The sequence below is a fragment of the Sturnira hondurensis genome, unplaced genomic scaffold, assembly GCF_014824575.4.
Source record: "Sturnira hondurensis isolate 20B ecotype Veracruz unplaced genomic scaffold, ASM1482457v3 Scaffold0003801, whole genome shotgun sequence".
Lineage (NCBI taxonomy): Eukaryota > Metazoa > Chordata > Mammalia > Chiroptera > Phyllostomidae > Sturnira > Sturnira hondurensis.
This window is the reverse complement of record NW_028076432.1, coordinates 824529-841174: the sequence shown is the minus strand read 5'-3', so window position 1 is coordinate 841174 and position 16646 is coordinate 824529. Positions and strand designations below refer to the sequence as shown.

General features: G+C 37.6%; 1 protein-coding gene across 1 annotated transcript in view; it reads left to right on the top strand.

Annotated features, from left to right (window-relative positions):
• OTOGL (otogelin like) overlaps positions 1 to 16646 on the top strand; it is a gene marked incomplete at its 5' end in the record, with an annotated part of 117201 nt that overhangs the window by 19836 nt on the left and 80719 nt on the right. The window contains 9 exons of the mRNA XM_037042811.1: positions 2600 to 2706; positions 2920 to 3045; positions 4275 to 4383; positions 5428 to 5474; positions 5891 to 6036; positions 7129 to 7252; positions 8833 to 9010; positions 12381 to 12505; positions 16371 to 16580. Of these exons, the coding sequence (XP_036898706.1) occupies positions 2600 to 2706; positions 2920 to 3045; positions 4275 to 4383; positions 5428 to 5474; positions 5891 to 6036; positions 7129 to 7252; positions 8833 to 9010; positions 12381 to 12505; positions 16371 to 16580 (1172 nt within the window). The remainder of the gene's footprint in view (positions 1 to 2599; positions 2707 to 2919; positions 3046 to 4274; positions 4384 to 5427; positions 5475 to 5890; positions 6037 to 7128; positions 7253 to 8832; positions 9011 to 12380; positions 12506 to 16370; positions 16581 to 16646) is intronic.

Sequence of the window (16646 nt, the reverse complement as noted above, 5' to 3'; positions counted from 1 at the left end):
TCACCCCTGAGAAGTTAACATGAAATTTATTGTTGTTTAGGCTTTGGATTTTGAAACTGAGTTGCTTTCTCCAAGGGCAAATAAAAATTTAAAGATAGAGAAACATCTACTGGCAGAAATTATCTGATACGTGGAGAGATATGTTTGAGGTGGAGAGGCCAGGTTTGGAGGTGGAACAGGCATATACTACCAGGTTTGGAGGCGGAACAGGCATATACTACCCAAAGAAGGGCATTACAAGTTGAGTGGGTGGTCATTGACAGAATGATGTGACAATCTCCTACAGTCAGCCTTTCACTCCTCTCAGTGTGTCACCCAGGACTAGACCTGCCTACATTCTTTCTCCCCTAAAGCAGATTCCCTCCACTTCTTGTGCATCAGAGGACTGCAACACAGGGACCCTATGTCATGAGAAAGCATTGTGAATCTGCTGAACTCAAATTGATTTCCTGCTTGAATTAAGATAGTATATTGAATTTCATTCAATACATATGTTCTGAGCATCTATTCTGAACTGAACATTGTGCCACACCTTGGAGAAACAGAAATGATTTATTTTATCTGACTTTTTTTTAATTTAAAAAATGTTTTATTTATTTATTCCTTTAGACAGGGAAAGGGAGGGAGAAAGAGAGGGAGAGAAACATCAATGTGTGTTTGCATCTCCTGTACCCCACACTGGGGACCTGGCCTGCAACCCAGGCATGTGCCCTGACTGAGGATCGAATCAGCGGCCCTTTGGTTCACAGGCCAGTGCTCAATCCACTGAGCTACACTAGCCAGGGTTATTTTACTTTTCTAATCCTCACGTGAGGATCTGTTCATTGATTGTAGTGGGGGAGGGGAGAGAGAAAGAAACATTGATGTGAGAGGGAAACATCATCGGTTGTCTTCTGCACATGCCTTGGCAGGAAATGGAGCCACAATCTAGGTATGTGCCCTGTGCTGGAATGGAAACTGCAGCCTTGTTTGGTGTACTGATGACACCTTAACTGGCTGAGCCATCTGGCCAGGGCACGAGAAACAAACAATTTCAAAAGGGACCTTGTCCTGGGCACTCAGATTCTAATGGGGCTGAGGAACAGGTGTCCAACAATGGCAAATGCTCTAAATGCAAAGAGCTGTGGGCGTGGGGAGAACTGCTGACTTTACCAGGCAGCCCCTGGGAAAGCTCCACAGAGGAGAAGATGCCTCAGTTGACATCCGAAGAATGACATAATGCCAGTTCTTGAATGCAGTTAAGCTCCGTTTCTGCATCTGAGAATAGCTAAGCAAGAAAATGGTTTCAGTTGTGCTACATCAAAGCCAATCAACAACAGTTTCTAAATGCTCATTTTCCCTCAGTAAATAGGGATAATAATTTCTTTCCTGCTCAATTGTTGTGAGTTTTTATGTGCTGCTACATGTAACATGCTTAGCATGAATCCTAGAGTAATTTAGATACTTAACAATGGCAGCTATTTTAATAATAGTTGCATTGAGTTGAAAAACCAGTATTCAGTTACTTTGTTAACTTTCAAAGTTTCTATTAATTGTAAGAAACAGTGCACATGTTTTAAGGGAGATCATAAACTTCATGTCTTTCTAGGAACTGAATAATTTTAGCTTACCCTGATTTTCAGAGACTCTTCTTATTTGGAGGTTTAGAATATTTTCCGAGTTTTGAAGTTTATATGCTCAGTCCCGTTTTCCTTCTAAGGGTTGGTTAGTTGGACTAGATAAGCAGATGACTCCAATTGCGGCAGCACAGGGTAAATGCAATTGGACATGGGTGGCTTCTACAGTAGAAATACTGAAAATGCAACATCCCTAAGGTCATTATCTTGTAAGATACTAACTATTCGATTTAGAGTTTGACTTGGGTTGAAAAACAAGCTAACCATCTTACTGTAAACCTTCCTTATTTTGTAGGTACCTTGCTAATCTGCTTTGGAAGTTGGCTGACCTGTTATATTTGTTTGGGAGAGCTTCTAGCGTGATTATAGGAAAATAAGTAGAGATTATTTACTTTTGGAAATATTATCAAAGTAACTAGGTTTAGTAATTTAAACTTGAAAGTACTAATTTTTTAAATCTTAGGTTAAGTGCTATTTATTCAACCTTTCAGAAGTGGTACAGATTGCTTAGTATTCATTTTATTCCAGCGTGCAGACTGTCAAGAGCATGGTATCTTTGAAATAATATTCACATTTGGTGCTTTTGTTGTGATAGAATTTTATCTGTTGTAATAGGGTTTATTAAATTCTAAAAGGTCTGGGATGCTCTGTGCAGGAGCCAAAATTTCATACAAGAATTCTGGAACAGTGTCAGAATTAAAATAGAAATGTTTTTCAGTTTTAGGGACATGCTTGAATCAGAACATGAGTGGTCAGATAAACTAAGACTTTGATGACGACAATTCACCTAGGCGTTTTTTAGCTGGGGTCCTGTGTTGACTTATTTTCTGCATTGGTATACGTAACATATTACGTACATGCTGGCATCAGTTCATATTGAATTATTCACCACACACTAAGTATTTCTAGAGGTCAGGAGCTCAAAGATGTAAATTCGGTCAGTATTTCCGGTGTGATTCTGCCTTTGTCTTCTCCCTTCCCAGAGCTGACGATGACGAGACCTACTGCCGTGCAGCCACGGAGTACGCTAGAGCCTGTTCCCACGCCGGCTACCCTATTCAAGACTGGAGAGACGACTTTCCAGCGTGCAGTATGTTTTCTTCTTTTCCAAGCCTGGTGTCCTTTTGTTAATTTTAGGCTTATTCTAGTATTCAAAACTTCCCTGAGTACTCCAAATGGATGGATTGAAAGGATTTGTTCTTGATGCAGTGAGGATGGTAAACTTGCAAACTTTCTGAAACACTGATTTTTTTTGAGGTGCATTGAAGTTGACTTACAGCTCCCCCCTGTTTGCCCATTTCAGCTGATAAATGTGATGATAGCTTTGTCCATCGGGACTGTATCAGTTGTTGCCCACCCACCTGCACGTTTGAGAAAGAATGTCTTGGGAGCAATCTCCAATGTCTTGATGGATGTTACTGTCCAGATGGTAAGTGTTCCACGAAAGAAATCCCATCTCCATTTGTACAAAACACCATCCTGAGATTGCAGAATTATGTTACAACATCCTCTCCCAGGACATTAGGGCTATTGCAGTCCTCTGCCTTTGTAGGATTCGGCCCTTGAAGCGGCTAGTAGAAAAGCCTGCTTTTCTTTAACAAAAAAGGCTCATTGCTTGTAAATTTCCCAGAAAATTTGGAATCTAGAGTCCTGACATTACCCATGGCAACTATTTTGTTTTCTCGAATATTTAAAGATATTTAATAATTTATGAAAGCAATTCCATAAAAAAAGCCTTTAAATTTGGGCAGTACAAGTTTTTAGTCCTGATACAATTTACATACTTGAAATTATAAGTAACATAACAAATGATAGAAGTAGATTTAAATTTAAGAGTGACTCCTACAGCGATAGACCTTTTTAGAGAACACTGAGAATTTACTCAAACTCTTTTATATTTATAGACCAAAAAAATTAAATCCTGGAGATATTAAGTGATTTTAACACTGTCATAAAGTTAATGCAAGTGACAACTCACGGAGCCAGGCCTGTTGACCTCAGCCTGTTGCTCCATTGGAGTTATTGGGGGAGAGTCTTCAGACCAGTGCCGAGTCTGAGCTGTCCGTTACCATGAACTGATGAGATAGAGACTTTGCACCGGAATACAAATTAATGCACCAAAAAATAAGTCAGTGCTTCCTTCATCTAGAGAGTCTTACTCAGAAAAAAGGTCAGCTGAATGAAACAGTGTGCTTACTAACACAGTTCGTTGATTTCCTTTCTGGCTCAACCATCTTTACTCATCAGAGAGAAGTAACAAATGGATTCCCACTGTACATGCCCTTTGAGTAGCCCCGCCTGGCTATTTGTTTTGTGTGTGACGATGGTTTAAATCCCTCAGTTTGAGAGGAACTGAGATTAAAGCAAGAATATATTATCTTAGTTGCCTGTATTTTGCATGGTGAGCCTTGAAGTTTTGATGGCGAGTCACTGCATACAAAAGTTAATAATCACTGAAGTAGAGACTGAAAGGTAGCTCGCTGATTGAAGTAGAACCAAGCTATCAGTAACCTCCTTGAAAGTAAAGTGATTTGTATTTTGTTACTCAGTGTTCAATAAAAGTTGGTTAAATTGTTATATTCAAAGAATAAAATTTTATTCAAAGAATAAAATCTTTATTATTTCTTTGAAATTTTGACATGTATTTTTCTTAAATAGGACTCATTATGGAAAATGGGGCTTGCATCTCCTTGGAAAATTGCCCATGTAGTTTTCATGGATTAGCTTATTCAGTTGGTTCAAAAATTGAACAAGAATGCACTGAATGGTATGTGATCAATGCAAGCCCCTTATTTCTGGGTGTCTGTCTAGTCGACAACTTTACCGTGACATTTGTTTAAAAGTGTGTACTTCTTACTGTCTTCTAAAAATTTCAAGCTCAGTTTATATTTATTTAAAGTCTATACAGGGGAACATCTGTGCATTCTTTTGTAGTGTAATTCTTCTTACTTCCCTGGGGAATTTTGTAAAACCTTTACCTACGTTGCATTTTTGTATTATTTTTAATCACTAATTTGCACATACTTTTATTTTTAGAATTGATGGTTCTCCTTGACCTCCTCTATTAATATTTTAAAGAGGAGGTCATTATATTAAAAAGTGACTCTCCATATTCCAGTTTTGGGCCATGATTAGAAGCATTTAGAATTTTTGGTTAAATAAGCTAGGACTATTGCCAGCAAGCGTTCCTCCCTCCTGGGCAGGACTAGAGAGCAACGGAGATCTAATTGGCATTGGGCTCCTCCCCTTTCGCTGCCAGTGTGTAAAACCAAAATGCCATTGGGTAACTCACTGTGTTCCTAATACCAATTTGAGCTCCTGCCTTTCAGAGACTGTCCTCCAAAATTCATGTCTTTTTGACAGTAAAAGGCAGAATTTATCTTACATAAGATGTCTTTTCTCTGTCTTCAATTTCTGATGATACTCAAAACCAATTTTCTTCATTGGTAGTAGATGCATTAATTTATTAATCTGAACTCTTTATGTGTGGTTCTCTAATGATATAGGTAAATACTTTCGTGTGTGTGAACTTTTTGAATTTAAGCAATGAGAAAAGGACAAAAAAAGCTGTTTGATTAGTACCGACTTATATCATTGTTAGTGATTTTTAAGTATGATGCATAGCAAATAATAATTTAGGTGCTGGTTAGCACAGATTTATCAGTTAATTAAAGTTTTGTGGAGATGTTTTCCAAGTCTGATTATTCTGAGCCTATAAACATGATATATTTTGGTACATTAATCAATACATCAATGCAAACAATACAGTTTCTCTATGCCAGTAAATTGACTTGTTTGTCATTTTATTTAGTGTATGTGTTGGTGGAATCTGGAACTGCACTGAGCATGACTGTCCAGGTAATCTTTTAAGATATTTTTTAAAGAAAATGTCTCACGTTTTGGAAATTGAGCAGAACATAGCACTGATATTGAAGAGGTGATCTTATGTATAATAAGAGATGTAATGATCTATAAATCCAGATAGGATAAATGGAAAATTGAATAAATGATAGCTTTGAGCAGGCAACTTTATTAAAATAGTAAAAACATTATAAAGCCTAAAACATGTGAAAGAATTATCATTTAGTAAACTTTAAATTACATGGAATAACATAATTTAGTAAGTTTGTCAAACGAATGCATTTTAAACATTTTAGCTATTGGTTTTGATACATGATTATCTACCCTAAGTTGACTGGCTTTTTAAGACTAAATGATTTCTTTCTCTTCCTTCTCCTTCTCTCTCTATTCCTTTTTATCTTTTTTTTTGGTAGTTCAATGCTCTGTTGTAGGTGATTCTCATTTCACGACTTTCGATGGCCGACATTATTCTTTCATTGGAATGTGCCAGTATGTCCTTGTGAAAGGGACTGGAAAAGACAAGTTCACAATCACTTTAGAGAAAGCTCACTGTGAGCAGGTAAGACTATCTCAGAATGACTGGAGAAATGTTCATTTTTTTGACTCAAATTTATATCTAGGTTAAGAATGGTAACATAAATGGGTATAGTGATTTTCTTTAAAAATAAGTTGATTATTAAGGTATATCATTCACCTCCAAAGAAAGAAAAGTGTTGATAAATAATCTATTATCCTATTGATTATATGATGTGTCCTAATTTCAGAGATATTATTATATGAGAACAAATATGTCTTAGATTAAGTAATATACATTTACTTGTATTTTCTTTCCTTTAAAAGTTATAAAGAAATGATTTTATGATAGTTTTTGAGCATTTCATACATAGTAACATAATGGACCTTAGTTTATGGTTACTTCAAAAATACTATTTTTAAGAGATCATTTAGGGAGTATTGGAGAGGTGTCATACCATTCTAAATAAATATAATAAATTTCTTAGCATGCTGAAACATTTATTTTAGGCTTTTTCTTCAAATAAACACAACAATAATTCACAAGTAAAAATACCTGAATCTTCCCTCTATCTAAATCAGGTAGTCACAATTTAGTAAAAATCATTAGTTTTCTGTTTTTACTATAATATAAAATGGTTACTCCAGCAAAGATTCTCAATTTTTTTCCAGTTTGATTTTTTCCTTTGTAATACTTTAGAAATCAGAAAAATTTTCTACATAAAATCATAATTTTTTGTTTTTACCCTTATTGATTTTTTAACATCGAATATACCACTTAAGTGAATTTAGAGAGTGAATTTGTACTTTGAAAAATATAATTATTGGCACTTAATTGAAAACATTACTCAGTATTCTATGTAAAGTATATGTGTATATGATATATTTAATACACTTAATGACATATTTTATTAGTAATGGGGCTACATAAGATGGATTACATAGTAATTACTTTTTTATATTACTTATACTCAAGCTTTCCACATACCAGAAGTCCTCATGTAAGTGTGCTCTTTCTCCTTCCTTCTCTCCTTTCACTCCCCCACCTTCTCCTATTTTTCTCTCCCACTGTCCCTGTTTCTTTTCATGTCTCTTTATCTCTCTCGTCTCTTTAACTGATGATTTGATTTTTATGCAGAACCTTGGCTTGGTCTGCCTTCAGTCTATAACTCTAATTCTGGAGGATGACCTTAACAAACAAGTGACCGTTAGCAGGGGAGGACAAATCCTCACCAGTCCTGACCAAGGCATCAGCCTGAATGGTAAGAAGCAATGCTACTGATGAACTTTCCTCACATGAAAACAACAACAAAACAACCCAAATGGAGGCTTCTCCCAGGGGCTGCCTCTCTTAACATTTCAGTGTCTGTGTGTTGCTGGATCCTCAACTACATATGGTAGAGACCACCATATTTATGGGACCTAGTGTTTACTTCAAATGGCCAAGAGTTTGGAAGGGGAGAGATATAAGCAAATAGGCACTTAATGAGTGCAGCTCTCCCAGCCTTGGGGAGGGATATGCCGGTGTGGTCAGGAACGTTTCCTGAAGGAGGATCGCTGGGATGAAAGAGATGGTGAAAGTGTTCCATGCAGAGCAAGGAGGTGTAGACCTCTCTACAGTATGTTTAGAGGGAACCATAGCCAGGTTGACATTGCTAAAGCCTGAAGGGGTAAATGGAGAATGTACAGAGAGGAGAAAAGGTCAGGGGCAAAGCTGGGGAAGGCCTTACATCAGGTATCATTCATCGTAATTTTCCTGGGACAGACCCTTTTCACATCCATGTTCCAGTATAGTTTAATAACAGTTGGTGTTACTCCCACAAATGTCCCAATTTGTATTAGAAATTACATGACCATATTAGTGATTGCCATGCTAAGGAAGTTGAACTTAATGTAAAATTGGGTATAAAGTTATTATTTGCCATTTTTATATACAAAAATGACTCTTATGTGGTTCAACAAAATAAACAGTTTAAATGATTGTCTTTTGGTGGGGTATAACACTATCACAGCAGTGTAGAAGTGGCTTTGAGAGATGTTAGACATTCCTAACTAGCATGGAGAACAGTTAGGATGTGACTAAAATAGCGTATGCAAGGAATGAAGAGGAACTGATCTAAGGTAGTGACAATAGAGATGGGAAGAAGAGATAGATCAAAAATTATTTAGGAAAAAAATATCTGACCTTGGTGATGAACTGGAATGGGGTTGGTTGGAGAAGGGCAACAGGAGCGTGAAGTGATCAAAGGATCCTTTTAGATTTCTGGGTTTGGTGGCCAGATGATGGTAGAAACTGTGATAGGGATACAGGAGCAAACTTCTGGTGGCAAAAGTCATCAGTTCAGTCCTGAACACAAATTTCTCATCTCTAAAGGTGGTTCATAAAATGTGCTTCTCAAGTGCTGAGCTCTTCCTGCAGCTGGAAGGCTCGAGGGAAGGGGAATTTTTGAGGAAAGTGCCTATGCCTTACTGAATCATGGTGCGTGTTGGGAAAACACTCACAAATGAATGCATACATGTTGAGGAAGAGAGATCCGATTTTAAATGTCTGAAGACTGTTCACCTCACCATGCAATGTTTGCCAACTGGAACTTCATATGAACCTGACAATTTATTAAAAATATCTGATTAAGATCCAAAATGAGGGACAGAAGGGAAATGGGAATGAAGAAAGTATGCAAAATGTGGCAAAAACTGGCCCCGGAGCACAGGGGCATGAACTGGGTACCTGCCTCCTCCGTGTCTGTCCCTGTCTCTGGGCAGAAGAGTCCTGGTATATGCCAGCATTTCAGAACACTGCCCGTGGATCTCAAAACTGACTTTGTATCTTCTTCTCCTACAGGAATTGTTGAAATTCAAACTTTGTCTTCCTTATTCATTCTTCTAAAAACCACATTTGGTTTAAAGATTCTGTTTGCTATAGATGGGGAAAGAATTTATATCCAGCTCACCAGCACGTGGAAAAGAAGAACACTAGGTCTCTGTGGCACTTTCAATGGGAACATAAGGGATGACTTTCTGTAAGTGTGATTTCTGTATAGCTAATATGATTTAATGACTAGTAATTTAGAGGATATAAAATCCTTCTGTAAAAAATGTTTACTTAACTAATAACATAGCTAGCTTAGGCATCATGATTCTGAGAGCTTCACATTGATTGTTATATTTAAATTTTGTAGAAACCACAGATTAGCATCTCTGTTTTATAGATGAGAAAACCAACTGAGGCCAAAGAGTGGCAAATAAATCGCTCAAAGACATTTAGCTTGAATAGAGTGGAGCTGGGCTTTGAATTTAGAAAGCACGACGCAAGGTCTGTGGGTTAACCCACAGAATCAGAATAGCTACCTGTTACACTCTCTCCTGCCCCCAACAAGCTTAGCAGTATTTTTGGAAATATTAATATCATGTTGCATTAATAATAAATTATTCTTGTAAAAATATTGGTATCACTTAGTATGCATGATATCTCTAAAGCAACATTTTTTTATCCACGTTAATTGATTTTTGTGATAATTGGTGTTTAAGCAGAAGAAAAGCCTACTTTCACCTACACATGAAGAGATACAGTGTGTAATTTAATGTAAGTGCTTTGAGCATTTATGCTGAGCATGGTGGGGTAGTTCAAGGAGTACTGTATCTATGGTCCCATCCTCAAGGAGCTTGTATGGAAGATTGGGAGGGGGTAACAACCTTTAAGAAATAGTGAGTTCTAGGCAAGACGTTGATCAACAATACATACATAAATACTGAGGTAATTACAAAAAGTTAAGTGTGGAATTTTGTTGTCACGGCTGGAAGCACAGCAGGAATTTTAAGGAGGTTAGTGTGAGCTGGGTAGCCAGGGAATGTTTTATGGAGAAGCCATTCTCCAAATACCTTTGGAAAACTTAAAAGATATGATTGCTGCTTTTAAAGAGAGACGGGGAGAGAGAGACATCAGTGTGAGAGAGGAACATCGATTAGTTGCCTCCCATGCATGCCCTCCCTGACTGAGGATTGATCCTTCAACCTAGGGATGTGCCCAGACTGGGAATGGAACCCACACCCTCTTAGTGTGTGGGACAATGCTCCAACCAACTGAACCACACTGGCAAGAGCTCCAAATACCATTAAAAAAAACCCCACACTTCTGTGTATTCCTCCTGCTTGGGGTTCTTTCCGCCTCCTAATCTTTCTCATGAACTCCTATTTATAGTTCAACCCAACTCAGTCATTATTTGCTTCAAAAAGGAAGTTCATATTACAACAGACAGAGTTAATGTCGACTCTGTTATGTGAATATCTACCATGTATCTTGTCTGGTTTTCCCTTAAAACTGTGAGGGCTTTGCGAATAGGAGTCGCGTCCTCACTCCTTGTGTTCTTAAGAACTAGCATAGAACATGAAAGGCAGTAGATAATTGAACTGAACAGAGGTAGGACTCTTAATAAGAAAAGAATTAGAATGAGTGAGGATAACTGGCATTCAAAAATTTAAATTTCAAAAGTTCTATCTTGTCTCCTGTGTGATTAAATTGTTTTTAGGCTATTTAGGTATTCTTGTTTCATTTATTCGTGGGTCAGAATATCATCAACATCTTCATATGTATCTCATGTTTCACAAATGCTGTTTTAAGTGGCTTGGTTAAGATGTGCGGAAAAGACACTAAGCCGTCTTCCCCTGCCCTGTGTGTCAGGATGGGTTAGCAGTCCGAGTTTAACAGATGGCGGATCCGCCTCCCGGCTCCTGAGGCACCAGTCTCCTCCACATGTAAACATTCAGGCTGATAACAGTGCAGGATAATATTTCAGAGTTAGCGATAACTTTTTAACATTGTTTGGCTTTCCAGCATAAGCAATTAAACTTCTTTACTTCACAAATGTTAATGAGAATCTGCAAACAAAGTGGAATGGAAAGTATTAATTACTTGAAAATTTATTTTGCATGCCATTTATAGTAACTTATGTTGAGCTGAAAGGTTATTTTATAAAGTGAAATGCTGTGAATAAATGGGTCTACATTTTAACTCCTAATTATTTTTTGTATTTATTGTTTTAAGTGAACTAAACACGATAAGAGAGCCAAGCACTGAGTCAGTTCCTCCTGGGAGCCCTGACTACGCCCATGGCCTTGACCTATTTAATTGCCCTCTGTAGGAATGAAGAGGGAAGGAAGGGAAAGAATGAGAAGAACTAGTGCATGTTAAACAATTTTTTTGAGTTTCAGTGTTCTCATTCGAACAAAATGAGGTTTTGGATTAGGTGTTTGTTATTGCTTTACAATTTGAGAATGGTTTGATTTCAAGCACCTGGGAAAGGAAGGAAATGGGAAAGGGCGAGACAAAGATGGCCACTGTGGGATGGCTTGTGCAGCTCCCTTTTCTCCTCCTTTCTCAGTCATAGTGGTGAGAAGCTCCATATAGTTAATGGTGCCTGAGCTTAATAATAACCAAAGCCATTAATTTAATTAGGACGCCACAGAGAGCCGAGAGCTGAGATTAAGCCCACTCTACCATTTAGCCATGTTGTAGCAATTAATGCAGGTAGGGCTTGTGTTAGTCAAAGCTTCCTACAGGAGACCTAGTTCAACCTGACTCTCTGAGTGGGTTTGGCAGTTCCTGGCATAGTGTCTAACAGGGATTGTCACTTACTAAATTTTGGCAAATGAGTTAATACACCTTGATGGCTGCTGGAGGGGGCATTTTAGGGTTTGGCTATTAAGCGTTGTGGTGGTTTATACATCTGTCTCCAGAAGGGTGGATGTTTCTCTTCCATTTTGGTTTGCTGAGGGAATTGAAGAAATAAGCCAACTTAGGTGATGCCTTTTATACCATTTTCCCTCAATTTTCATTTGATTTGTTTGTGTAGCTTCATGATGGAACCTCAGTACTTCAGGCCTCATAATAGATTTTGAAATATTGAACCATAATTATAGGCTGCTTATTCTTTGGGACATTTTTCTTTACCCTGAAAAGAATCATGTGAGCTACCTACCTCTTTCTCTTTCCATACACTCTAAACCACACGCACACATCAATGTTTTGGTTGTGTGATGTTTTGTTAAATCAGTGCAGGCTATATTTGCATCTTGGCTTTGACACATCAGCTGAATGAACATTAATACTTATCTGAGCTTCTGTTTTGCTTTCTTTCTATAGGAGGATAATGAAGGTTTTGTTCCATGAGGCTGAGATGATTATTAAATAAAACCATAACGTCCACAATTTGATACCTCATAAAGTCTTAAAACAGAAAGTTGATACTATGTATATTCAAAACACAATAGAACATTTTTAGTTCTAAAATTTCTTTGTAAATAAAAAATAGCATTATTTTAAAAATATTTAAAGATTTTGAACAAATGAAATGAGTGGAAGTGACTAAGATAAATACTATCTTCGCTTCCTAGTTCCCCATCAGGCATGATAGAAGGCACACCACAACTTCATGCAAATGCGTGGAGAGTTTCCTCCACTTGTTTTGCACCTGTTCATGTTCCTATGGTGGACCCCTGTAACGTCAACCAACAAAACAGTGAGTGTTCTTTCTACTTGTAAACTTAGGGGAGATTTCTATGTATTACTGTAATCATAACATTAGACAATGATTTTTAAATTCTGATTTTTTTTAAGATTTTATTTATTTATCTTTAGAGGGGAGGGAAGGAGAGAAGGTGAGAAATATCAATGTATGGTTGCCTCTTGTGAGTCCCCTGCTGGGAACTCGCCTGCAACCCAGGCATGTGCCCTGACTGGGAATTGAACCACGATCGTGTGATTCACAGGCCTGCGTTCAATCCACTGAGCTACACCAGCCAGGGTTTAAATTCTGATTTTTTAAATTAGGATAACATCAATGAAATGTTTTTGTTTATATTATGCATTTTTACATATGCTTCTTTATTTAATATAGGTTATTTTTGAAAAACCCCAGAAAATGACTATTTTATTTACTACTTTGCATTCATAAATGTATTTATTTTAGGTATTTATAAATCCCTAGATAGCATTTCGGAGAGTTCAGATTATTTAAATACTTAAGAAAAGTCTCTGGGAAATATCTAATAATACTGTTATAGTCTTGGGATATTTGACTTCAGTTCCATAGTATGACGGCTAATGTGGATTCTCCTGTTTATCACTAACACATTATGTGTTCCTACTCACAGAATCTGTTATAATCTGTTAATCTGTTAATCTGGTTTCATAAGTAGGAAGTTGGTGATCCAAGGAAGCTTTGTGCCGTCATGCATGCAACAATTTGAGATCAGCCATGCTCCATGGTTGCAATGTGCAATGATAGCAAAACTCACATGTCAAGAATTTTTGGTTGCATTTTTGTGTGTGTGTTTGCTGAAGCCACAGCAAACCATGTGAATGGCAACTTCACTGCTCAATAAAAGATACATGCAAGGTCTGTTTGGAAAAGGTCCAAGCATTGTTAATATAATGAGAATGTTTTGTGCAACATCAGTGTGACCTGGCAGTTAAGGAGAGTCGATTGGAATGCACATGCGTAAACAACAGCTTCCCAGTACTAGTCAGTGTGGGTGGTAGACACTGTGGAGTGAGCATGTGTACTGTGTGGTTGTCACAGTCAAAATGCCTGAGCAAACAAAACAACAAATCTGCATCCAGTTTTGCCTTAAGCTTGAACATTCCTCTGTGGAAACTATTTCAGTGATTCGGAAGGCTGCAGCTATGGGCAACTGATGACTTGCAGCTTCATCACAACAATGTGCCTACTTATGCATCACATCTGGCATGGAGTTTTTTGGCGAAACATCAAATCTCCCAAGTCACTCAGTCCCACTATAGCCCAGATTTGGTGCCCTATGTCTTCTGGCTTTTCCCAAAACTAAAATTGCCTTTGAAAGGAAAGATGTTTCATGCCATTAATGAGATTTAGGAAAATATGTTGGGGCAGCTCATGCTGATTGAGAGACCTGTGTGAGGCCCCAAGGTGCCTACTTTGAAGGGGACTGAGGCATCATTGTCCTGTGTACATTGTTTCCTGTATCTTGTGTTTTTTTCAACAAATGCCTCTATTTCTCATGTTACATGGTTGTGCACTTTCTGGATAAAGCTCATATTAGTGTCATTTTTGTTAAATCATTTTGTGGAAAAAAAGCATGCATTTTTAAATAGATTAAATATTTTTTAAATGTGTTTCTTTAATTATTTTGGCTAGTTCAGTGTTTTTGTGTAGTTTTTAAAGATACATTATTAATGTTGGTGTTATTAATGTTGGTCATTAATGTTGGTGTACCCCTGAGAAGCCCGCACAAACTCTGGGGCGTGTAGTGGTTGTTTGGTCAGGTTCTCTTGACTGTCATGTGGTCCTCGTTATGAACCTGTAGCTCTGATGTACTGGAAAAACATGAGATAATATTGCTCTCAGTGCAATATTATTTTCATCTAAGCCAACTTCTAAACTTGAAGAAGACTGTTAATCTCTTTGGTCCTTTCTTCTATCTATAATAATAGGATCAGACTAAAGTCAATTGGCCTGTATGATTGGATACTTTTATCTCATTCCTGTTTAACGCTTTCTCCTTTTTGTGTTTAACTTTCTATTAACAGATCTACTCCTCCTTCAGTTAGTGTCATTCAGCTTATTTCTAACTTTCTCAGTTCCCTCCTTGATGTTGCAGTAACTTTATTTTTAATTTTTTGATAACATGTGAAAGTTGGAGTAGAACACAACTGAAAAATTCAGTTTTCCTTTTCTTTAATTGCCTCCTCTATTATACTCTGTCTGTTATACATACTTTTATCACTTTTATCCCTATATCTCAGATCTTCTCTGATATATACTTTAGATATTATTCTTCTTTGCCATGGACTATCGAACTATTGAACTATTTGCCATGAACTATTTTTTAAAATTTCAAATAGCTAAATTCAAAATAATCTCCAAAGAAAGGAAAATATATAGATAAAAGTCAATAATTTTGATGTGGCTTCCAAAGAATATTTTTTTCACAAAGATCTTGTTGAGTTACGCTTTTACTTAATGTCAGAAGGAATATTTTTAGTCTGCAAATTCCTAGGGCACATGACAACAGTCCCATTGATCTACTGCTTTGTTTTGGACCTCCTGGGGCCTGGGAGTACTCATGCCAACCATGTGCTGTTAGAGTCCAAGTCATTTGTTTTCATCTACACAGGCATCATAATACAAAAATATAGTACGAAGATAATTACCATGCGTTTCCTTACCAATAATACATATATTTAAAATACTCAACTGGTTAAGTTTAGTATAGTTCATTAACTTGAAAACATTCCAATCTCTTGACAGTTCATCTGGTCTCTCAAAGACAATGACAGTTCAAAGAGTGATTGACTTTAGCTGTGAGGAAGTCAGTGAAACCTAGGTCTACTACATCAAGGACTCACATAGCCTTTCTCAGAAATGTGGGATTTTCCAGATTGTTTGATCAAACTTGGTTCTTTCCATAAAAATTATATTTGATCAGTCATTCTCAAGACGAACATCAACAAATTTAAGAAGCAGTTACACCACAACCAACCAAAGGCCTGGTAGTTGTACCTCATGGCCTTTAGCATATGTTCTAATCCCTCATTTCTATTCATTAGTTATTTATGATGCATGCATTCATAGATTCTTTTGTCACTGTGCACTGTGCCTTGTGCAGACATTGCTGCTATGACCTTGTGGCATCTGCTGCATTATCATTCACCTCAGAGACTATTCGAATGAGATGATTCCCAGTCTTTCCTGGATGGTCGTGTGTTCCAGGGAATTGCCGTAACATCCACAATATGGCACCACTTCCATCATGTATGAATGTCTGGAGATAAGCCTCCCACTACTAACCAATTCTTTACGGTAGAATTGGGATGATTTCCTAAGATGATCTGCAGGCAGTGGGGTGATAGAGGTGATCAACCTTTCTGTGACTCGTGTTATTCAGGTAAAACAGTACTTTTTTTTTTTGCTAAAATATTATTGAATGTAAGTGCTGTCACCATTATTACCAAAAGTAAAACAAAAACAAAAATTTGTATAAGCTGAGAATATTGGCTCTTATTAAAAGTAATGTACAATACAGTATATTTCTAGGAAAGCAAGATGCTGTGCTAGTTCTGGAACTTGATCCGTAGGGTTAAGATCAGAATGAGTAAACGAGGAGCTAATGTGGTTTGTTGTCCGTTAGTTGGATATGCAGCACACTGTGATGTCATCCACCAAGAGCTCTTCGCTCCTTGTCACTTCTACGTCACCCCTGGGCTCTACTACCAGCTGTGCCGCCACGATGCGTNTACAGTATATTTCTAGGAAAGCAAGATGCTGTGCTAGTTCTGGAACTTGATCCGTAGGGTTAAGATCAGAATGAGTAAACGAGGAGCTAATGTGGTTTGTTGTCTGTTAGTTGGATATGCAGCACACTGTGATGTCATCCACCAAGAGCTCTTCGCTCCTTGTCACTTCTACGTCACCCCTGGGCTCTACTACCAGCTGTGCCGCCACGATGCGTGCAAATGTGGAAGTGCCTGCCTGTGCAACGCTCTCGCCCACTATGCCTACCTCTGTGGCCAGCGTGGTGTCACCATTGATTTCAGAGCTTACGTTTCATTCTGCGGTGAGTATGATGGCAATAACACAGACAAAGACAATCAGATAATACTTTAGAGAGTTTTGCATGTGT